This window comes from Asterias rubens, chromosome 8, assembly GCF_902459465.1.
Source record: "Asterias rubens chromosome 8, eAstRub1.3, whole genome shotgun sequence".
Taxonomy (NCBI): Eukaryota; Metazoa; Echinodermata; class Asteroidea; order Forcipulatida; family Asteriidae; genus Asterias; species Asterias rubens.
This window is the reverse complement of record NC_047069.1, coordinates 17433471-17459129: the sequence shown is the minus strand read 5'-3', so window position 1 is coordinate 17459129 and position 25659 is coordinate 17433471. Positions and strand designations below refer to the sequence as shown.

Here is a 25659-nt window from a genome sequence, read left to right as displayed (position 1 = left end):
TTTTTTCGTTAGAGCCGGTGATACTCTATGAAATACCATTCACTCAAAAAAAAATCAATTTTTTTATTGTTTGGGGCCAACAATCTGACATAGCATCTTTAAGACATCGCATCGCAGTCACAAGAAATAGCTTTAATAATTATACGAAATAAGAATTTATACCGAACAAAATTCGACTGCAATCAAACCGCAAATGACAATATGACATTTTAATCAGCGAGCTTTCAGATTGAAACTTAAACATTTTATATCCGTAGGTCCCCCCTACTTGAATTGTCTTGAAACCAATAGAGGCCACTCACATCGTCTTTCGTGCGTCGTGCAATTTATGATTGCCCGACCGTAGTCACATGCCTAAATGAAATTAAACAACCATCCCCGAGCGTAAGAAGTATTCACTCTTTCATCAGGCTTAATTTGTGTGGGATCGACGTAAATATAGTACGAGGAACAAACTGCTGAGCCAGTCTGTCAGTAAGCTTTAATTCGCTGCAACCACATGCAGGAAGACCAATTAAGGAAGATTTTTTTTTAGTATAGCTTTTTTTTTATGGATTTGTAATGCACGATATATTTTGATACGACAGTCAATTGTTGGCAAATGCTTTGATTGGTTGTGTTTATTGTTGTTGTTGGTTCATTCTTTTTGGAATGTTTTTTTTTCTTTCTCTCTGTTTATGTTTATATTTCATTGTTGTAAAAGTACGTTGGTTCAAAATCATGTATTAAAAACATCCATCAAACACTGCAAAAACACTGACACCATGCATGGGTGTTGTCAACATTTATTCCGAAGAGAGATTCAAATTTAACAACCTTTTTTTCCTGTTAAGATATTTCCACAGTAATTGTGTTCGACAGCAATAAGGACTATATTAACACCACATAGTGCAATCTTTAAATATTGTTCGATATCTAATAGTGACACCACCATGATGAGATTTTTACAACCCAGTTTTTGCAGCACACTTTTTGAGACACTGAGGAACAAGAGCTGTGTACTGAGATAGTTGAGACATGGAGGGAATAGTTTCCTTTGGTCATCTGGTTGCTGGACGCCATTTTGTCTCCAAACGCAGCACAACCCATTGGGCAGGCTAGTCTGGCAACCAGTGTTAGCCCATACGTTTCTTGGGGAAACAAATTGGCTTCTATATCGCAAATTGTCGTAACTCTCACAATAAACGGCTCTGAGGGAACGATAGGTCTACCCCCTCCTTTGGTTTGGGGTATGAAAATAGGTGTTCTTTTCATGCTGTTCTCACACTGTGTTGAATACATGTATGCTAGCGAAGTACTTACGAATGTAAATGTTTGGCAATCGCTCAAACTTCGCAACATTCGCCGCGTCTTCGGAAGCGTTGGTAACAATTTTTGGACGTTCACAGGTCATTTTGCATTCTCCACCTTCTTACGGAGATCGGTCAATTATTTAGGAAGAGGTTTAATTCTAAATTTCAACGAATGTTGCGAAGACGGTCAATCGCTGTGGATTTTCGTAAGCATTGGTAAGCCATTGTTAACGTTGGTAAAGTGTGGGTAAGCGTTATCAACGTTCGTTTAGGCATTGGCAAGCGTTGATAAGCATTCATAATATATTCGTAATATATTGGCAAGGACAGGACTGACCGAGGACGACCGAGGACGACCGAGGGGTGAGACCGAGATGAAAATATTCCAATAGAAATTTTCGGGCGAATTCATATTCGCAAGAATATGCGTCACAGTGTGAGAGTGAGCAGTACTAAGCATTTGAAAACTAAGACAACGAATTGTGTTGGTCCCTTTTCCCCTATTTCTTGCCTGATCGAGGCTCACTATCCACCTGCAAAGCGTATCGACCAATCTAGGGTACGGTCTTCCTTCATCAAAGGTCATTTTCCCCAACTGGGAATTGTTTAAATCGTTGAAATAATGACCAAAGCATCATTCGACTGAGTGAGGTAAAAACCCATTCTGTGTGATTCATGGAATTTCAAGTACCATCGTCATTCTGACCATGGGCTGATCACTCAAGAGGGACCTGGGACGTTTTTACCCCCCTCATGTGATATCGATCAATAGACCGTGAATTGAGGCGTGTCCTCGCTCATTCAAGAGTCATTTTACCAGTTAGATTTGACCCCTAGGGCGCTGGCATTTTGCCTTTCTGAATCTGTGTTTAAACAAAAAATCTTCGAATATGTTAAGACTTTTTCAAAGTTTTGTTTGTCATATCTGTGAACGTATGTTTGTGAACGTATTTTTTTTTACCGTTTGATTGTTTCATTGTATACGTAGTAAGAATAAAACGTGTGACTTCATTTCAAAAGATTGTAGCGTTTTAACGAAAATATGAGAAACATAATTTGATATAGTAACATTTCCATATTATTATTTTTTTTTTTTGGGGGGGGATAAAAACTTATAGCTTTTTACTTCGAAGTGACTTGATTATTAAAGTGCTGCATCTATCGAATGCTGTCTTTAAAGCTGATATACACCTAATCAAGTAAGTTTGTATTGCCAAACGTTAATTTTCCCTTTACAAAGACTGGACACCTTTAATGGCAAAAGACCAGTCTTCTCACTTGGTGTATCTCAACATATGCACAAAATAACACACCTGTGAAAATTCGAACTCAATTGGTTGTATTTGCGAGATAATAATGTAAGAAAAACACACTTGTCACACGTAGTTGTGTGCTTTCAGATGCTTGATTTTGGGACCTCAAAATCTAATTTTGAGGTCTCGAAATCAAATTCAAATATCTTAGTGGAAAATTACTTCCTCAGAGGGAGCCGTTTTTCTCAATGATACCAAGTAAATTTGTATGTCAACAATTATGTTGAGTATTTACCCAAAGTGTCCAGTGTCTTTATATATCAGACATCAAGAATGTGTACAATACCGTAACATACGAACTCGGAAAGGACTCAAATTCAAATATCTTAGTGGAAAATTACTTCTTTCTTGAAAACTACGTTCCTTCAGAAGGAGCCGTTTCTCGCCGTGATAGTATCAACAGCTCGCCATTGATTGTTACCAAGTAAAATTTTATGCTGACAATATTTTGAGTATTCACCAATAGTGTCCAGTGCCTTTTAATATCAGACATCTAACAATGTGTACGAGGCCATAGCATACGAACTCGGAAAGGAATCGAAAGCACCGAGTTATTCTGTCCTTATCACAAATTGGCGTAAGGGTAAAGCCAAAATATTAATCTTCATTCCACAATAACTACATATGTCGGACTAATTTGTTAAAAGCTCATCCTATGATTTATTTCAATTTCGTCTTGTCATTAAATTTCCTCTAAGAGGACACAACTCCCTTGCCACAACTGATTGATGAAGAAAATGCACAGCCCTGACTCTAAATGGCATTGGGGTAATATTTGTGGGGTTATTTGGAGGTAAAATCAAGAGTAATGTGCAAGAAAATCAAAATGTAAGAGTTCATACACTCAGAAAAAGAATGGTAAAAAAAAGTTATGTTAAATGTGTTAAGTGAAAAAATACTTAACATAAGTAAAAATTAATGAAAAATTTAAACAAAATGTTTGTGTAAATAAAAAACTACTCAAATAGTTAGTAAAACTAATAGTTTACATAACTTAGCAACTTTAAACACATATTATGCAAATTTTACTGAACTGGTTGTAAAAGTTTACATGGTGTTTAGTAAACCACGATATTTTACTCAAGTATTGTGCAAAATACGCAGCGTGTGACTTGTCTGCTGGGGTCGCGCTCTGCAGTACCACAGTGTAACCACACACAACGTAACGAAATGGATCTCATGAAAAAAAAACCTTCTTGAGTGGAACTTCCCTCATTTAGTTGAGACGTTTGAAGGTAAGTACTATAACATATTTCTGTATTGATGTTATTATCTGTAGTGATAGACTATACACGACTCGTTAGCACGAGTTAGCACAGATAAAGGGACAGTTGAACGTCATATTTTGACTGACAACACTTTTGAACAGTGACTTGAATATCACAAATACATACGTAGGTCTGATCAATGGTCCCCGTATTGTGCACATAGTACACGTACAGCATGCATCGTTGAAGACCATTGTACACATGTACATCGCCACTGTGTTAAAGCACCGCCACTGTGTTAAAGCACCACCACTGCATACAGCCACGGTGCATCAAGCCAATGATTGGGCTAACTTTAATCTCTCATTTGTTCAGAAGAACAATCAAATAACTTTTCAACATTTTGTCTTTACAAGATACTGACAAATGATACAACTGACTTAAAATGCAAATTCTGGGAGAGGGGAATCGCACAAACACATCTACCCTTTGTTTATTTTAACCTGTTAAAGGAATTATTCAAGAAATCTCACCCCCCCCCCCCACACAAAAAAAAGGACGAAAGAAAAAGAACAAAAAGAAAAATCAGATAAAGATCAAGAAAAATCAAGTTTTCAGGTAGCCTACTGTTATGTGGGATTGCATATATAGCACCAAAATTATCTCTCCTCCTGGGATCCTATCACCTTATTCCAGAACTGCAAGTCTCCATCATTGAACCTTTTGTTGATTTGTTTATTTTTTAAGCCCCTATGTATTTGTTTATTTATTTTATTTTATTTCAATTTGTATTTGTACTTTTTTAAATTTATGTGCATGTACATCATGTACAAATTGTATTGCACATACATTGCAGTACTGGAACGTTGTCTCTATTGATCTATAAGTGTTGTAATATGATAATTAAACCACTATTGATATAAAATAATGGTTTAATCTGACATTGTGTGTACCCCATCCTTAAGACAATCAGATTAAATCATTATTTTACAGCAAAATTGGTTTAATTGTAATATTACAATACTTTAAGTTCATTACAGACAATATACACGTGTCATACAATTTGTACTGCACCCCCATTGAAATTTAACCTATTGTGTTTAATATTATTCCCCTTTATGCAGGAAAACACAAGTTTGGACCAGTATTTGAAAGACATCAACAGGGACACCAGATCGCAACCATGCTGATATTAGGTGGGTCTGCACTGGCTCCACAGCAAGTGTTCGTAATTTTTGAGCAAATGCATTTGAACAGTCATCCCTTGTGAAAGCACTGGATGTGTGTTTCAAAACACATTTTGTCTTCGACTTGAGCTACCAGGAGGAGTGTTCTGGCGTTTGGGAGTTCATTGAATTGGTTGTGTTTGAACTCAAAGGCGGTGTGAAGAGCAGCACTATTCGAGAGTTCAGGGCTTACTGTTCATCTCATGATGCATCTGATTAATGTTGACCATTCCATAAGCATTGTAGTTAAAGAAGTTCTTGCACAAAATGTTTGCAAATAAAAGCCAGATAAAAGCCTTGAAAAGCTATTGTGTCCATTTTATCCTTACAAAAAAATATTCGAGAGCTGATTATTGTTCCCAATGGGAGCTTGTACTTTTATACAAACATTACCAAAAGGGTAAAAAATTGTGCATAAATATTAAGCTATCTGTTAAAAATTGAACTACGATTCCAGTTGTTTACTGCAAGAATCTTGAAAAATTGGTTTTCAGAAACTCGGGTGGTGCAGTGAAAGTTCTTGCACAAAATGTTTGCAAATACGTATCAAAATCATAAGAGATGTGATAGTTGTGATAGTTTGGATTTATGGAACAACCTTACAGTTTAAATAGGAACTCAAAGGTCAAATTCAAATTTGTATTCAACACCCTTCCAGTTTTGTCAAATTTGTCAAAATGTCAAATTCAACGCCGTTTTGATTGCTTAGCGACAATGAGGATAAACCAATAATTCCCCATACAAATTGTTCAAACCCAAAATTGAATTTTTACCTTGGAGTTCTTCTTTAAGCTGTGTTAGCCTGGAAGTATTTATTCTGACCTTGCCAATTAATGTAATTTGACCATTCCAGAAGCATTGTAGTTAACCCTCTAGTCCCTGCACCGCCCGAGTTTCTGAAAACCAATTTTTCAAGATTCTTGCAGTAAATAACTGGAATCGTAGTTCAATTTTTAAAAGATAGCTTAATATTTATGCACAATTTTTTACCCTTCGGTAATGTTTGTATAAAAGTACAAGCTCCCATTGGGAACAATAATCGGCTCTCGAATATTTTTTTGGAAGGATAAAAGACACAATAGCTTTTCAAGGCTTTAATCTGACTCAATGCTCAAACTAATTAAATGCGAAGGCGTTAGTTTTCGACAATAACAATATTAATGATGAATAAATACAGTTTCCTTTGTGTTTACTAATTGGTATGAGCTAAATTATTTCATCGTCATTAGCTTCGATGAAATAATTTAGCTCATACTAATTAGTAAGCACAAAGGAAACTGTATTTATTCATCATTAATGATTGATGATATTGTCGAAAACTAACGCCTTCGCATTTAATTAGTATGAGCATTGAGCCAGATAAAAGCCTTGAAAAGCTATTGTGTCCATTTTATCCTTACAAAAAAATATTCGAGAGCTGATTATTGTTCCCAATGGGAGCTTGTACTTTTATACAAACATTACCAAAAGGGTAAAAAATTGTGCATAAATATTAAGCTATCTGTTAAAATTGAACTACGATTCCAGTTGTTTACTGCAAGAATCTTGAAAAATTGGTTTTCAGAAACTCGGGTGGTGCAGTGAAAGTTCTTGCACAAAATGTTTGCAAATACGTATCAAAATCATAAGAGATGTGATAGTTGTGATAGTTTGGATTTATGGAACAACCTTACAGTTTAAATAGGAACTCAAAGGTCAAATTCAAATTTGTATTCAACACCCTTCCAGTTTTGTCAAATTTGTCAAAATGTCAAATTCAACGCCGTTTTGATTGCTTAGCGACAATGAGGATAAACCAATAATTCCCCATACAAATTGTTCAAACCCAAAATTGAATTTTTACCTTGGAGTTCTTCTTTAAGCTGTGTTAGCCTGGAAGTATTTATTCTGACCTTGCCAATTAATGTAATTTGACCATTCCAGAAGCATTGTAGTTAACCCTCTAGTCCCTGCACGTTAGTTTTCGACAATATCAATATTAATGATGAATAAATACAGTTTCCTTTGTGTTTACTAATTGGTATGAGCTAAATTATTTCATCGTCATTAGCTTCGATGAAATAATTTAGCTCATACTAATTAGTAAGCACAAAGGAAACTGTATTTATTCATCATTAATGATTGATGATATTGTCGAAAACTAACGCCTTCGCATTTAATTAGTATGAGCATTGAGCCAGATAAAAGCCTTGAAAAGCTATTGTGTCCATTTTATCCTTACAAAAAAATATTCGAGAGCTGATTATTGTTCCCAATGGGAGCTTGTACTTTTATACAAACATTACCGAAAGGGTAAAAAATTGTGCATAAATATTAAGCTATCTTTTAAAAATTGAACTACGATTCCAGTTGTTTACTGCAAGAATCTTGAAAAATTGGTTTTCAGAAACTCGGGTGGTGCAGTGAAAGTTCTTGCACAAAATGTTTGCAAATACGTATCAAAATCATAAGAGATGTGATAGTTGTGATAGTTTGGATTTATGGAACAACCTTACAGTTTAAATAGGAACTCAAAGGTCAAATTCAAATTTGTATTCAACACCCTTCCAGTTTTGTCAAATTTGTCAAAATGTCAAATTCAACACCGTTTTGATTGCTTAGCGACAATTAGGATAAACCAATAATTCCCCATACAAATTGTTCAAACCCAAAATTGAATTTGACCTTGGAGTTCTTCTTTAAGCTGTGTTAGCCTGGAAGTATTTATTCTGACCTTGCCAATTAATGTAATTTGACCATTCCAGAAGCATTGTAGTTAAAGAAGTTCTTGCACAAATTGTTTGCAATAAAGTATCAAAATCATAAGAGATGTGATAGTTGTGATAGTTTTGATTTATGGAACAACCTTACAGTTTAAACTGTGTTAGCCTGGAAGTATTTATTCTGACCTTGCCAATTAGGTAGATTTTTTGTAATTTTTTAAATTCACTGAAATTGTTGACTGATTATGAAACATACAGAAAACCCCATTTTGCACATGTGATGTTTTGGATTGTTAATATTATTACCATTAAATTTTTATTAAAAAGTTGTTATCTTGAAATTCATGTTGTAGTCGCCAAGTCTCAGTATTTATGATGTGTCCATTTATTACAGCCCTAAACTCCATGAAATAACACTTTGCTAGTATTCAACACAAGCATTGTGTATATTATTACCAGTTTTAAAGGCACACAGTTTACATTAAAAATCGGTAAAATCTATACTTCAAAATTGAGTAATTATTTTACATGAGTGGATTTATACCCAGCAATTCAGTAAAAAAAAATACCCAATATTGATGTAAAGTTTTACACAACTATTTACATTGTAAAGCGGTAAAGTCTTACGTCACAATTAAGTAATATTTTACATGAGTGGGTTTACCCAACAATTCAGTAAAGAAAACTACCCAATATTTATGTAAACTTTTACACAGCTATTAAGCAAGATATTACCCAACGCCTGTTGGGTAAAGTTTTACCTAATAGTTATGGTGTTCGCCCACTACATCTAAAACAGGTAATATTTTACACAAGTTGTGTAATCTTTCCTCTGTGTGTAGCGTATTGACAAGCATCAAGCTTGTACACGTTCTGTTCAAATTGATTAATCGTGTAGTGTCATTACGTCTGGAGAGGAGGCTTGGGTAAGAGTTTGAGATGACAAATTCAAACAATAACTGAATCACCTCGACATCGTGCAAACATTTCTAGCATGAATTAATCGGACAGGACATCATGAGAAATATTACTTGGTACTGGAACAGTCTCAACATGATCTTAAAATGATGTATATCTTCATTAATGTAATCCCAAAATTAATCGCAACATTTTTGCTAAGGAAGAAGCACTGAAGCTGTTGATTACGTATAGCATTCTGAGATCAATTTCTTTAAAAAAAACGTGTTTTTGAGAATGAGAGATTTACAAAAACTGTTCAATCTGAGAAACGTTTCTGCTTGGGACGTTTTTCAGCAGTAAATTTTAGTAGAAACTGGTTCAGGATTCTCTGCTAATTTGTCAAATTTGCGAAAAGGTTTCAAGGTATAAAGTTGGTCATGGGGAAAAACTTCAGCTTGAATTGCTGTTGTTTTCGAGAAATGATTAAAAAATGAGTGTTGATGTCGAGTCGAAAAACTCATAGTTTAGCGAGAGTGTGGGTTCGGAAACCCCTGCCGTGACACTGTGTCCTTGAGCAAGACACTTTACCATTGCTTCGTCCTTCGGATGGGACGTAAAGCCGTTGGTCCCATGTGTAAGTTGTGTAACGCATGTAAAAGAACCAAGTGCACTTATTTTTTTTCTTCTTAAACACGTTTTCAAAGTTCTTTTTATCCCCTTCTCTATTCTCAAACTCCATACTTGAAAAACACCCTTTTCTCGTGACTCTGTTTCGTGATTGAGATTGAAAAGTCACATGTTTGTTATTTCACGTAAGATTTTCTTTAACCCGATTGCTTATCCTGTCTGCGACAACAGCAAATGTTGCCCACATGATTTCCTTTGCGTCAATTATCCCCAAACATGTAGGTGTCCATGTTTTTGGTGGTTTTTCTTTCTCAGCAACGCCCCCTCCTCTTTCCTCTATTATTCCGTCAGAAAAGAATCATATCGGTGTAATTTTACAGCAAGATAATTAAAGTGTTTCCCTTTCACTGTAAAAGAACCCCCTAGACAGAAGACGCCCGTCTTACACAAACAGCTCGAGTTTGTCTCACATTTGGCGCTAAAAAAACGCGGTTGAATAATGTGACACCAATGCCTCTGTTGGAAGGCGCCATTTTGATTCAGTGGGCGAGTATCGAGTTGTTCCAGTTTGCGACGTCGGTTCGGGTTTGCTAGACTCCATGCAAGTCGTTTTTGTTAATGTCAATATGGATCAACGCTATACCAATCAGGTTATGTCAACGTGGTCAATTGGCACTCAGGCTTGTGTTTGGATAAAGAGAGATATGACAGTAATCATAGCATCCTATATTTAGCAAGGAGATACCATGGTTTTAACCAGGATAATTGCCATGTATACACACTGGATATGAACAGGAACAAATTTGTACAAGTTGTCAAAAGAAATTTAAGAGATTCGACCATGTTATGATCATACTTGATATTGCAATACATTCTTTCCAGTTTCTCATAGAAATGTCGTTACCCCGAACAAAATTTATGATAACAGTATAGTTTAAGTATATATAAAAATAACGTCCACCGTTTTGAAGACACTGGACACCTTTGGTAGTTGATCCAGTCTTCTCACTTGGTGTATCTCGACACATGCACACAAAAAACAATGTGAAAATTTGAACTCAATTGGTTGTCGAAGTTGCGAGATAGTAATGGAAGCTAAAAACATCCTTGTCACACGGAGTTTTGTGCTTTCAGATGCTTGATTTCGAGACCTCAAATTCTAAATCTGAGTTCTGGAAATCAAATTCAAATAATTTAGTGGAAAATAACTTCTTTCTCGAAAACTATGTTACTTCTCAGAGAGCCGTTTCTCACAATGTTTTAAACTATCAACAGCTCTCTCCAAGTAAGTTTTTATGCTTATTTTGAGTTATAACCAATAGTGTCAACCGCTTTAAATTAATGTTCAAACCAGAGATTTGACTTGCAGTTACTTCCAATGCCAAGAAATCGCTTCTGCTCCTTACATTCACAAGAGCAAAATTCTCCCCGGAGTCAGACATGACATTTGAACGGCGGAACAAATTTATATTTTGGCGCTCTTTTTGTTGTTGTGTCTCCCCTCTCGGCAAGAGCGAATTGGTCTTCTCGACTTGCTATCGAGAGACTTCTTTTGTTGACCTCTTTTCCAGGGGTGGGATAACCCTCTGGGTTTATTGTCGTCTGCTCCACGTTCCTTCCAATATTTCTCCTGTACTCCGTTGGCTGATCAATTTTTTGAACAGAAGGCAGCAGTCACTCAAAAATTACATCCTTTGGCGATAAAGCCATACTTACTGCTAAATACATACCCACAAGCACTTTTATCTACTTCGTATCATTTTTTAAAGGTGTGGGCCCCATTTCGTTTTTGGGATAAAAAATGCTTTCATTCCTTTGATTTTCAATTCAAAAAAAAAAAGAAGGAAATTGTCAGTAAAGCATAATCCTCTAGAGTTTTAAGGAAATTTGGTTTGTTGACCGCAACACTTAAACACCAGCTAATTCAGACATGATTTGAAAGAGGACAGTATACATTTCAGATAGGGTATTTTTAAAGTGTGTTCTTCTTTTTCTACTTTTCCGCTACTTCTACTTCTTCGGTGGGTTTTGTCTCTTCCTGCAAGGGATACCCCAAATTACTTTGTTACCCTAATTTTCGTTTTGTCTAATACTGCTCCCACAATTTATTGTGTCATGAACGATATTATACTGTAATTATACTTCAATCGTTTTGAAATCGAGATGTCATTGAAAAGTCAAATAAAGTAGACTTCTTCTATTTCTTTTTGGTCTACTTCTTCTTCGTCGTCGTCTTCTTCTTTTTCGTATTCTTCCTGAAGCTTCTTCTCTTTATATTCCTTCTTCTCTTTCTTCTTCTTCTTCTTTTTGTTGTAGGTCAGATTATAAAGTTTGGAATCACCCGAGTAAAAATACAAACAAATCATTCTTTCAAATAAGTGCTATTCACAGCAATTTAACTGTGGTCACCAGCTTAATTTTAGCATTGTGAAATAAAGCAATGTTTGGCAACATTTTGCAAGAGCTCCTTGGACAGTTGACAAACACGAGGTACATTTTGTAAAAACTTTACAACCAGGCTACAATTTAGCAAGGGAACATTGCTACGGGAAAGAGGCTTAAGAATTCCCACCGTTGCCGCATTTGTGAAAGTATGTTTATGTTATAAAATATAACTGTATATAGGTTTCCAGCTACGAAAACAAAACTGCGCTGTTTTTGAAAACTCCCACTACTCCACTACTCGTGAATACGAGACGTTCAAACTGACACGCTTCTCAAAACAAAGTAAATTCCCAAAATGGGTCGATCTGCACAAGATACAATAAGCGATATTAAATGACACATTTCCTTTTCAAACTACTCCCTTTGTAATCAGTTAATAGAAAATATGCCCCTCCCAACAAAAACACAGTTTCTTGATTAAGATGACTGCCTTGTACCCAAGAGTGGAAATAAATACAAAAAACTAAGAGTTTTGAGTTAAAATGCCTCAGATTGAATCTTTTCACTGGGAGAAATTAAAACGAAACAGGAATATATAGATATTTCCCTAGAAAGCTTTAAATGTAATTCGACCAGCGGCGACATATTGGTCTCGGTTTTTACTAAAGGTTTGTCTCTATATTTGACTCGGCAGAATTTTTTTTTTGGGTTGTTTGATTTTTGAAATATTATACAAACAAATACAATTTACGAGGACTTAATAGTTAAATATGCTGCGGTTCGTAAGTTTTTATACGAGGTTTTGCTTTGTGTAGTTTTTGTGTTTTGTGTTGAATTTGAAGTCGGTCTATAGACGAGGTGCCATGTGACATCACATGTTTACAAAAGAGCCACAGAGCCTGGACTTCCTGCAGGCAGGATTTGTATACACAGTAATGGAAGAAATCATAAAATCTTATGTTTTAAGGAGATTGCACTGTCTAATTCTTGTCAACTTTTGATATGATGAAAGGGGGCACATCTCAAAACTTGTCCATCTTTTACTTTCATAACTCTTGGTTTTATGTGGAAATTATGACACAAAATGTCAGCTTTCCCATAGGACCAGTGTAGTATCTTGCCTGTCAGAATACTCAAAGGATGTACAGAAAGGTTTTTGACCGCTTCTACAAAAATGTCACATTAATTATTGTGTCTGTGTTTATTTAAAGGCAGTGGACACTATTGGTAATTGTCAAAGACTAGCCTTCACAGTTGGTGTATCTCAACATATGCATAAAACAACAAACCTGTGTCGAACTTGCGAGATAAAAATAATGAAAGAAAAAAACACCCTGCATACGAAGTTGTGTGCGTTTAGATGGTTGATTTCGAGACCTCAAGTTTTAAATCTGAGGTCTCGAAATCAAGTTCAAGGAAAATTACTTCTTTCTCGCAAACTATGGCACTTCAGAGGGAGCTGTTTCTCACAATGTTTTATACCATCAACCTCTCCCCATTACTCATTGCCAAGTGAGGTTTTACGCTAATAATTATTTTGAGTAATTACCAATGTGCCTTTAATGACATAATCATAAATGTGTTTTGTAAGCGTTTTATCATTATTTTATAAAAACGTATCGGCTAAAAGATGAACATAATGTGTTAAAAAATATAGGCCTTTGGTATTTGTTAAGGTTTTAGTCAACCATTGTATTGTAAATTAATTTAACACGTTGTGAAGATTGACAAGTTTGCAAATAATTACACGCATTGCAAAAAGGAGTATATGCCGTCATTATAAATATTCAAATCATATTCAAACTTATTTTACAATACATTGTATTTTGTGTACATATACATTAATTCACAGAAAAGGTCGGAGCACTTGTATATATCACTAATCATGACGTTTTGAAGAAACACAAATCACAGTTATGAACAGTTTACTTTTTAAGCAACAAAAATACAAAAAATCTATTGGGTGATGCACAACCAGTTTTAATTTGATTCGATTTTAAGTAGTTTATTTGAAGAAAAAGAAAAAATCGCAGCCAAAGGCTGAACTGCATTTCAATTACACGAGTTGACATTGACGAATTAATTACAAAGAGTTAAAAATACAACAACACAATACAAGAAAACAATCATTTTCAATTTGACATACATTTTTGGAGACTCTACAAATATCAGTGACGCCACATTTTCCTGTCGCTGATGATAGATGATACATCCGATGCTGTATGCCTCGGTATTTGAATCTAATTTGTGTCGATTCATTTGAAATATCTAACCATTACCTGACACAAAAGACAAGTCGCGTAAATGAAATCATTCCGCCCAACTCATAAAGAAAATAAACGAATCTATGATAACTTCTCCAGCTTCAAGTCACCTAATTATTTACCATTGAAGATGCTGTTTATTTAGTTTGGTATAGTCCCGGGAGCAATTAAGCCTTGAGATCGAAGACGCGAGAAGACTTCTTGATTGATTCTAAGATACGTGATATCATTTTCCACTCGTTAAATTTCCAGAACGGTTAAAGCCACCGCGTTGGGTTAGGTCTCTGTTTCAAAGGGTGAGGAGGGGGTTAGATTACCACGACCGCTGAGTGAAACAAAAACTTGGTCGGTTGTGGAATGAGGTTGATAAGGAGGTCGCTGAACCTCTGGATAGGGGGACGGTATGATAGGAAGTGTTTAGTTTTATTGCCAGTAAACATGAATGCAAAGGACAGCTCAATTACGGCTGCAATGAGGCAGTGGACACTATTGGTAATTATGAACATTAAACCTTACTTGGTGACGAGTAATGGGGAGAAGTTGATAGTAAAAAACATTGTGAGAAACGGCTCCCTCTGCATGGAGTGACGCAATTTTCGAGAAAGAGGTAATTTTCCGCGAATTTGATTTCGAGACCTCAGATTTAGAATTTGAGGTCACGAAATCAAGCATCTGAAAGCACCCAACTTCTTGTGACTTGGGTGGTTTTCTCTTTCATTATTATCTCGCAACTTCGGTGACCAATTGAGCTCAAATTTTCACAGGTTTGTTACTTTATGCATATTTTAAAATACACCAAGTGAGAAAGCTGGTCTTTGACAATTACAAATAGTGTTCCGGGTCTTTAAGAAGTTAACATTTAGTTTCTCCTCTACCTTAAAAACTTTAGGCTCAAATTATTTACGTTTGTTATTATTTAACTGCACTGCCACGGAGGCGTTCTAAAACTTTAAGTTTGAAACTATATATTTAAACTATAAATTTGCTCTCGAACGGAATGGTCTATAACATTGAACTATTCTGATAACAATCTAAAAGGACACAGATTTCAGTCAGGAAAAAAAAGGCGAAACACTTGCAAGTATTCTCCCGTGAGAATAATATCTTATCAAATTGCCACTAGAGCGTGAGTTTCCGTGACGGTACGGAGTTGACGCAAGTCAACCGTGGGGAAGATGGCTTCATCTCCCCCGTGCTCTATCTCCAATCAAAGTGACCTGAATACTGATGGGGGATATGTGTAGGACGATTGCGAAGGACTTGTGTGTAACTTCAGTTACAGTAAACATTGCCGCAAAGGATAGAGTCATTTAAATTACTGTAAGTGTGATGGTGTCTTTAGGACCACTTTAAAGATATTGCACTGGTCATGTGTAAGGAATGCAACATCATCATGATAGAAATTGATGTGAAACAAGCTTTGTAGCTAGCTCTTTGGAGACAAAAATCAATGTTCTACGAGTCGGCCGAAACAAAATACTTGTAACCCTTTTCCTCCCTTTAAAAGTTATATTAGGTTTTATCAAATAAAAGGAGGCGACAATAGTCAATATGAGAGAGGATCCTTGATAAAAGACCCTTTGATTCTCCTTATTTTTTTAAAACTTCGGGGATTATTGCTTCGTCCTTCGGTTGGTACGTAAAGCCGTTGGTCCCATGTGCTGTGTAACGCTTGTAAAAGAACTCAGTGCACTTATCGAAAAGAGAAGGGGTTCGCTCCGGTGTTCCTGGCTGTGGCTGCTGTATGCGCCGTAGCACCTTGGAAACCCTTATAAGGTGAAAAATAATTGGATCTCAGAATTCATCACTGCAATAACATCCTCCTGAAAGTTTGTGCATACTCAGCGCCTTGAGTACCTTGTTTGGTGGATACGTGCGCTATAAGACTTCATTATTATTATTATTAATTGAACATTACTTGGTTGGCAGAGGCTATATCTTGCTTTGCTCATTTTCATTTGAGTCGAATGTCTTCCATCAATTTGTTTTCGGAAATTATGATTGCTTTCAATCAAGTTTTATTAAAGTTTTCCCAATATACTAATATCTTGTCTAGTCAAGTATAATAATTATACTGATTAATAGTAACAATTAGTAGTCATGCACAAGATAGAGTTCGTTCATTCATTCTCAATGAACTTATCTTAAAACCGCAAGATGACACATCTTTAAAACCAATGTTGTTTCGTCCCCTTTAATTTGTAGGTCAAAGCTGGTTAAACACGAGAGATTTGGGTTGAATGTTGTTTTCACTGTTGCTGGGATGCACGCTGTTGCTCTTACATGGACGAAGGATTTTATAAAAGTTCAGCGTTCCTCTATTTAACCAAGATACATTAATTCCCGTACTTAACTCGTTAAATCATTGATACTAGATACGGGAAGTACGCGTATGGAATAACAAGCATCCGGGTTGTGCAGCGCGCAAATAATTTGATTAGTGCGATATTGGTACTGTACTTTCCTTGTAACCGTTACTGTACCCGTTTTCTTCTAGTGTGACTAAGTCTATACGTTGTTCTGATTTCTGGCGAACATGTGGGTCAACTCTGTTGACTTTTCGTTGGTGTTCTGTCCACGTTTGGGTGAACAAACTAGGATCGATTGGGCCGTGCTTTGTAAACGGCAGAAGAATAACATCAGTGGTAGACTTTATTCAGGGAGAGGAGTAAACTTTGCCTTCAAAGCGGGAGTGTTGATTCAGTTTTCTTTGGAAAATGAATCGAGCTTTGTAAATATGAGCTATGCGAGTTCAGATGACAGTATTTAAATTGACAGTTTAGTTATTTTTTAACACTGACCGTGTTCATTGCCCGACTGATGACGTAGGTAGACGGCATGTGTGAAGCTGTGAACTGTCAGGTCTTTTGCTTCAAGTGGTAAGGCACTTTTCGGAAAACCCATTCTTAATATTGCCCCAATCTATTCAAACTAAATAATGGAGGTAAAACAGAGTGCAACCGGGACTTCATTAAGACTTCCTACGGTCGGTAAAGTTTATGTTGCCTTTTGTCACTCGAACCATGCTACTTTTCACGATTGGCCATTACTCTTCATTATACGTTATTCACAGATTCGGGTAAAAAGGTTGTGTCAATGCGTCAATGCGTCATCAGAACACTGAACTATTATCTTTAATAATGCGCGGTAGCGACAGCAGGTTTTGCATAAACGCGGTAAATGTACAAGGCTGCTGATTGGGTCAACGAGCTACAACCTATACGGATACCCAGAGCCGTTCACGCTCTTTGCGCGATTTCGAAAAGACTTAAGATGGATATTTAGAAGTGAACTTCTCTCAGTTGCTTAGCAAAGTGTGACGTCATATCAATTATCACTATGGCAATATTGACAGCTTCTCTTAGTTAAGATGAATCTTATTGTTTTGTGGAATCGACCAATTTGTGAAACATAAACATTACGGTCACAACAATGTCTACATACGTCATGGTGAGACATACACAGAACAAACGAAAACACTGCTCCATATTATCGTATATTGAAATTAGTCTGTTGTTGCCTTTTCGTTTGTTTATTTTATATCCAGCAACTTGTGTATGTCGTGATTTGCAAAGAAATCCATCATTTTATAATGCATAAAAGAGTAAAATCCACAGCTTAGCTTTGCTTTAACTTGAATGGCTGCAAAGTGGGACGGGGTTCAATGTTTGCACTGTAACGGTCGTGTTTTTTTCCGCAGCAGACTTGATGAAACAATTTCATAGCCATCTGGACTTATTTTACTTGATAATGCCGGCCATTTCACCTTCTCGAAGCAGACAAAAACCCAGATTACCCCAAAGTATTAATATCTTTAGAACAACCAGATGAAGATTACATCCACGGGCATAAATAAATAAGGTATGAACTGGGTTTCGAGAGGCAAGAAAATAAAAGTGTGAACTCCCGAGATCAATCTGACTCCAAAGTACCGTTTCTGCTTTGTGTTTTTTAACCACACATTTTCCAGTGCCTGCCAGTGCCTACCAGTGCCTGCCAACCAGTTTTGAGTTTCATTTTTTTCAGTAATCAATGCAGTTCTTTATAAGGCTCCTTTGAGTTTGGATATAGTTGGTATTGTGAGTGTAGCATAGTGTACTAGTATGGTGTTTTGTGGTATGTGTTCTTCCTTGCTCTATGGTGTTACCAGGCTAGTACTCGGCCGGTAATTCTTCCTCCATGCTGAGACTGCATGCGTTTTGGTTCTATTATTGGTGTGCTTGTGTAGTTTGTGTCTTTGCCATAGGTATGTCTTTGCATTTTGCTTTTTTGCTAGGGATTCGTTCAATCTTGTACCTTCATTGATGTTCTTTTAAAGCCATTGGACCCTTTCGGTACAGAAAAAAAGAAAAAAGTTCACAGATTTACAAATAACATACAGGGTTTACAGAAGGCAGTGGTGAAATACTTCTCTTGAAATATTATTCCATGAAATGCTTTACTTTTTGAGAAAACAGTAAAACAATATAAATTCTCGTTAACGAGAATTACGGATTTATTTTAAACACATGTCATGACACGGCGAAACGCGCGGATACAAGGGTGGGTTTTCCCGTTATTTTCTCCCGACTCCGATGACCGATTAAGCCCAAATTTTCACAGGTTTGTTATTTGATATAGTAGTTGTGGTACACGAAGTGTGGGCCTTGGACAATACTGTTTACCGAAAGGGTCCAATGGCTTTAATTGGTTAAGATGTATCATAGTTGCAATTCTGTGTTTATGCTCTGATTAGTTTTTTGTTATGCAAGTCGCCTGACACACAAGGCCTAAAGGCCACTTCAAGGTGTGGGCTAAAATAATTTCTTCGAGAGGCCATTGCCACCTACTCCTAGGGCTGAAACTGGGTTACCCCTTTCACAGTCCATACGAATGAGTACTGTGAATGAACATTTTATCTATCTATCTGTCTATCAATCTAATTTTTATAACTATCTAACTATATAGTTGACTCCGAGCAAAACCACTTACTAAATGCGTTTTTGGTGCTCCCAGGTCTCGGTTAAAAGAACCAACAAAATAATGTTCGTGTAGGCCCCGTTTTTGGTTGATGTTATCATTTGAGAATTAACTTTCCCTCGATCTTATTTTCTTCGTACGAGTTGTAGGCCTACCTCGGAGGGGTGCCGGCTTTAGAACACCTTCGTGAGAAAAAAATGTATGTGATACAGGGAATAAGATGTCTTATTTGTTTTACACTGTCGTCTTGCCTTCAAAGGCTAGAGGACTTAAACTGGAATTTAAAAGCAATCTCGTTTTCAGAGATGGTATCTTCCTCTTACATACTCACACAACCCCCAATCTAAACCAACTTATAAAAATTTACTAGGACCTTGTCAGACACTGATACTAGAGGCGATTTCGTTGTCATAGAACAACAATAAATAATACTAATGAGACTTGTAATGCGCACATATCCACCCTGCTGGGTGTTAAGGCGCAGTAAAACTAAAAACAAAAACAAAGACAAAGACAAACAGACACAACAAAATTAGTCCTTGAAAACCTGTGACATAAGATAAGTTTTAAGAAGAGATTTGAAGTTTGGGGTACAAAAAGCAAGGGCAACTATGGTCACATAAAGTGGACAGAGCTCTATAAAGATATTAAATAGTTCAGCTCGTTTGGTGTGTTCACCATTGAGAGAGCACAATACCCCATCAATCAGAGTGAACTTCATTGACTACCGGTTATAGAACGGATTTGTTTTAAACTTACCGTCTCTGCTTAAACAGAAATATCAATTCATTTTTTTTAATTTACTGTCATATTTAAAGGCATTGCATACCATTGGTTTTTCGAACAAGATGTAGTTCTGTTGTATGCAATAAAATTAATCTGTGAATTTTTTTTTATTTGGTCGCGTTTTTTGATATATCGCCGAAGCTTCGGAGCGAATAAGGTTCACGTAGAATTGAATAAACTTTTAACAAAATCTAAGGAACAGTTAAGCTCATTATTCATTTTTTGGGGAAAAACGGTTTTAACGGCACTTCAAAGTAAAGTGTAAATCAAAATGCATTTATATCTATCTGAAGCTACTGTACTTCTTACCACTTTATACGTCATTCATTTTCATTAATTTGGAGCAATCTTCCGAATGTCATTACGGAATGTTTTCATCTCTATTTTGTAAAGCTCTAAAAGGCAGTGGACACTATTTACTCAAAATAATTATTAGCAAACAACCTCACTTGGTAACGAGTAATGGGGAGAGGTTGATAATATAAAACATTGTGGGAAATGGCTCCCTCTGAAATGACGTAGTTTTCGAGAAAGAAGTAATTTTCATCGAATTTGATTTCGAGACCTCGGTCTCGATATCAAGCATCTGAAAGAGCACAACTCCGTGGTTTTTTTTTCATAACTATCCCAAACTTTGATAACCGATTGAGCTCAAATTTTCACAGGTTTGTTATGTTATGCATATGTTGAGATACACCAAGTGCGAAGACTGGTCTTTGACAATTACCAATAGTTTCCGGTACCTTTAAACCTCACCTCTATTCATGTTGATTCCATTAGGTGTGCTTTAATGATCTATGTTGTAGTGCCTTAACAATGTTATGTGGTGTTGTGTTCCAAGCAATCTCCAAGATGAAATATCATTCGCATTTAAATATTTAAATGAATTACTCCGTGGCAGTCAGTTATTGGCACTGAATTCTGCTGAGAAAAAAACCCCTGATGGGTTTATTCTCTTTAATGCAGTCGAATTGCAATTCGCATTTAAAAATTACCATATATATATAACGATACGGGACTTACTCTTGTATCTAATTTATGCATTTTCCCCGTTAACGACCAGCAATTATACCGTATCTTAAGGCCTTCCAGGGACACCGGGGTCGACTCATTCAATGAATCCTCTTCATCGATAAATGGTATCTCGAGGCAGTGAATATAATCTTCTACCCCTGTCACTACCTGATCCTCTTGTGGTTTAAATCGTGTTCGATCACAGCAGCGAATGCGTTTTTTGCAAAACGCGTAACTCATTCGATCCCCTGGGGAGAAGGTTGACTTTGTTGTATTGTGATCGTACGTCTAGAACGCATTTGTTTTTCTCCTGAAGACGAGCAGAGTATACATTTTGAAACGTCAAAACCAAACTGACTCATTTAAGAGCCTTTACTCCCTTAAAACAGATCTTTAACATGGTTGTACCACAAGTTTACTTTAATTGATTACAGTTTATTCTTAACCATCGCACTATACAAAGCTTCAAGTATCACTTGCATGTATTAGTGTTGTCCTTCTCGTATGTAGAGTTTTTGATAGTTAGCAGTGTCAAACCTGCTGAAAGTGTCCCGCTGAATTACAAACAAAATGGTGGCCATTGAGAAATTTGTTCGTGACGTCATGCAACTTGATCAGCCCCAAGTGACCCACTCCACAAGCAGGGAACTCGGAGTTGATCCTTGATCCGGTGAGGCCACGAATGACGTCAACGCAGACCCGGGTCACACCGGGGAAGCTATAGTTGCACGCACCCAATAATTCCAATAACCAGTGACGTAACAAACAACACGACTGACCAGTACAGCTGCAGAAGCAGCCTAATTTGCAGAAAACAATGGTTCGGAAACTAATGTTTGAAAGTCAAAAATTGCAAAGGACCAAAACAATATATACATGACACGTTACAAAACACTTCTGAAGTGTTTCTCTGAGCAAATCAAATATGTTGGCACTTTAGAAGCTCTAAGGTTTTTCACAAGGGCTTTAACATTAGCCTCATCCGTAGACAGTAAAGGAACTTAAGTTCAATATTTGATTCAATTTGTGAACCAAGGGCTGCTCTATTTACGTGCGTAACTTTAGCATTGACAATGTGGACATAGAGCACGTCACGGAAGCAAGCCCTTGAATTTCACAGAATGTCGCTGTCTAACTTTCTTTGTCATATTACATTCTGAACCTCACGGGATCGAAAACAGAAGCGCTCAGGCTGAAATTTAAACTCGGCCAATCGTTGATTTCTTTCAGGGAAAACAAGACTTCCCCTAACCCCGCCCCAAAGATGTACGTCTCGTCTGAAGATGCGTATTATAATACGCTTGATATCAAGGTTAAGCAGGTATCATTGGATCAAATGCTTCTGGCATTGTTAAAGTTGGAGACATAGATCTACATCTAGCTAATAAAGTATATGAGCAGAAACTGTTTATCGATTTTTTTTTTCAAAATCTTGCAGGACCGAGGTTGTTATGAAGATTACAGAGGGATGTGTTAAAGGCACTGGACACTTGGTGTTAATTACTCAAAATATTGTTAGCATTAAACACTTGCTTTGTAACGAGCAATGGAGAGCCGTTGATAGTATTAAACATTGTGAGAAACTGCTCCCTCTGAAGTAACGTGGTTTTTGTTCTCACTCATACATAGACCCCAGCTCCAACCTTTTCTTAGGCATCTGAAAGCACACCAATTGGTGTTTTTTCTTTCATTATTCTCTTACAAATTCGCTGACCAATGTGCCAAAATGTTTTAATTTTTTTATTATTTTATACATACAAAAAAAAAAAGTTTGGATACACCATGTGAAAATACCGTTTGCATAAAACCGTACTTGGTAACGAGCAACGCGGATCTGTTGGTAGTATAAGACATTGTGACAAACAGCTCCCTCTGAAGTAACATAGTTTTCGAGAAAGGAGTAATTTTCCACGAATTGATTTCGAGGCCTCATAATTACATTTTGGGGTCCTGAATAATAAGCATCTGAAAGCACATAACTTCGTACGACAAGGCTGTTTTTTCTTCCATTATTATCTCACAACTTCGACGACCAGTTAAGCTCAAATTTTCACAGGTTTGTTATTTTACACACCAAGTGAGAAGACTGGTCTAACAATAGTGTCCAGTGTCTTTAAAGAGATGCATAACTTTGGTAATCACTCTTAGTAAAAATGGCAATTAAAACTAACTTGCTTATAGAAGTGCAGCAGATTATGACAAAGCATTTTTAAAAAACATTTCACTTTAAAGATTATGTGGTTGTTGAAAGATTTATCCGTTTTTATCCCAAATGTTTGTATATGAGAAACGTCGCTTTAAGATATTTCAGAATGTGTATAACCAATTACGGATTATTCTTTCTGTGTGGACATCAGTGCTCCAGATTTTCGGTGATATTTCGAAAACGCTACCCCCTTTTTAAATTAAATTTTTAAACAGTTTTTTAATTTTTGTATTTTATTGTAGACTCTAATATGAAGAAGTAAATCAATCGAATGGACTCAAAAATGTATTCGTTCCCTTTAACTGCTCGCTCTGACGTAAATTCTCCTCTGGAAGACTCTCGGTCGAAGCGACACTTTGTATCATAGAGTCCTTGTAAATAATCATGATGAAACAAAATGTTTAAGTTACACTCGATCTCTGTTTAAATATTTTATCAACGTTGCGCTTAGGGGCCATTTTATTAAATTCACTCCGTTAAGGTATTTTTTCCCGGGTTATATTTTTTAGCATCAGAAATATATATTATAGTTTTACACCTGTTTTATACTATCTTATACATTCTACGTTAATAAATATTTATTTTTTAGTTTATAGTCTTGTAAATAAATAATACATTATAGTTTTATAAATAAGTTGTATACTTTATAGTTGTGTATCCCATGTTTATTTATAGTTTATAGTTTAAGAATTATATTTTATATTTTATGGTTTTTTATATCATTAACATTTTGTAGTTTGTATAAAAGTATATTTATAGTTTTATGAATTTTCTTTGATATTTTTTTTAAATATATATATATATATATATATTTTTTTTTAAATATTGTTTAGTTTTTTGTATAAATATATTATGGTTCAAAGTGGTATAAATAAGGGAATCAATGTGCGGTGAAGAGGTTTTCAACTAGTGGTTTAAACCCGCCGAGTCCTGGTTCTTGATAATTTTACCGAGACGAAGTCGAAGTCGAGGTAATTTATCAAGAACCAGGCCTCGGCTGGTTTAAACCACTAGTTGAAAACCGATTCAACACACTTTCATTCCCATTCATAAATACCTTTTCGGTCAAAAATATCAACACTTTTGGTTAAAAAGTAAAATAAATGCAAAAACCTTGATGGAAATTCATACTGCACAATAAGAAATTTGAACCTCTTGAGGGAGAAAATCGACATCTAAATGTCATGTCTGGTTCAGGACTGAAACTAGAGTAATTTGTTTGGAAAGGACGAAGGGTGCACCATAAGGATACCTCTGGCCAATAAACTCTGGTTTCGGTTTGCTTTTCTCTTAAAGGAACATTACAGAATTGGAAAACAGTTGCTGGCAGTGTAAAGCACTTTATGTAATCCACCATAATACATAAACTGACAAACCTGTAGAAGTTTGAGATGATCGGCCATCTGGGTCACGAGGGAATAGTGATAAACTGATAACAAATTTTGCATTACATCGATACCAAAATAAAAACGAATAAAACGCTCACTGAGCGATAAACTCCGAACGTGAAGTTAGATTATTTATTTCTCATCAAATATGACATTTCAGACAGAAGGGATGTTTTCTACTATCATCATCATTAGACCATGTAAGTTTTATGTTAATCTGTGATCTTCACGATCTTTGTTTCTTACCAATTCTGTAAAGTTCCTTTAAAGGCCACTGGACACCTTTGGTAAATGTCAACTGTCTTATATGCATAACATAACAAAAATGTGTTTTTTGTGTGCTAATTGGTCATCGAAGTGGCAAGAAAATAAAGAAAGAAAAACACCCTCGGAAGGTACAACCGATGCCTAAAAAACTTCAGGCTTGAAGTATTTCCTTATTTGGGTGAGAAATTGCCTCTTTCTCAAAATCACGTTTCTTCAGATGGAGCCATTTCTCACGATATGTTGTATTATTAAAGGAACACGTTGCCTCGGATCGGACGAGTTGGCTGTATAAAAAGCGTTTGTAACCGTTTGTTGTAAATTACATGGTTGGAAAGATGTTTTAAAAGTAGAATACAATGATCCACACAAATTTGTCTCGAAATTGCGTGGTTTTCCTTTTACTTTGCGAACTATAACACGATCGGCCGTTTATGGGAGTCCCCATAAACGGCCGACCGTGTAAGTCGACGAGGTAAAAGGAAAACCGTGCAATTTCGAGGCATGTTTGTGTGGATCATTGTACTCTACTTTTAAAACATCTTTCCAACCATATGCATTTTAAAACAAACGGTTACAAACGGTTTTCAAAGACCAACTCGACCGGTCCAAGGCAACGTGTTCCTTTAACAGCTCCCCATTGCTCCTTACCAAGTCATTTTTTATGATAACAATTACTTTGAGTAATTCCCAATAGTGCCCGCTGCCTTCAAGGTCCTTTTTATCGCTCTCGTTATGCCGTTCAGTATTTTTTAAAGATAATACTGAACTGAACTGAACTGAACTGAACTGAACTGAACTGAATATGAAGTGAGTGTAAAAAAATATACGTAGTCCTAGCAGTACAGTTTTAAAGGCAGTGGACACTATGTGTATAGGATTGATTTCGAGACCTCAAGTTCTAAATCTGAGGTCTTGAAATCAAATTCGTGGAAAATTACTTCTTTCTCAAAAACTATGGCACTTCAGAGGAAGCCGTTTCTCACAATGTTTTATACCATCAACCTCTCCTCATTACTAGTGGCCACTGCCTTTAAAACAATGAAATTGTCATTGTCACTGAAAGGCTTAGAAAATGTTACGTTTTTATTTGGTAATTTTCAATCTCCAAATCAGTACCGGGGG

The 25659-nt window shown here is 36.2% G+C and overlaps 1 protein-coding gene across 1 annotated transcript in view; it reads right to left on the bottom strand.

Annotated features, from left to right (window-relative positions):
* Nucleotides 1-11634, bottom strand: part of LOC117294028 (prokineticin receptor 1-like) — a 29555-nt gene extending 17921 nt beyond the window's left edge. The window contains exon 1 of the mRNA XM_033776541.1: nucleotides 11485-11634. Within this exon, the coding sequence (XP_033632432.1) occupies nucleotides 11485-11634 (150 nt within the window). The remainder of the gene's footprint in view (nucleotides 1-11484) is intronic.
* Nucleotides 11635-25659: the final 14025 nt, after the last annotated feature.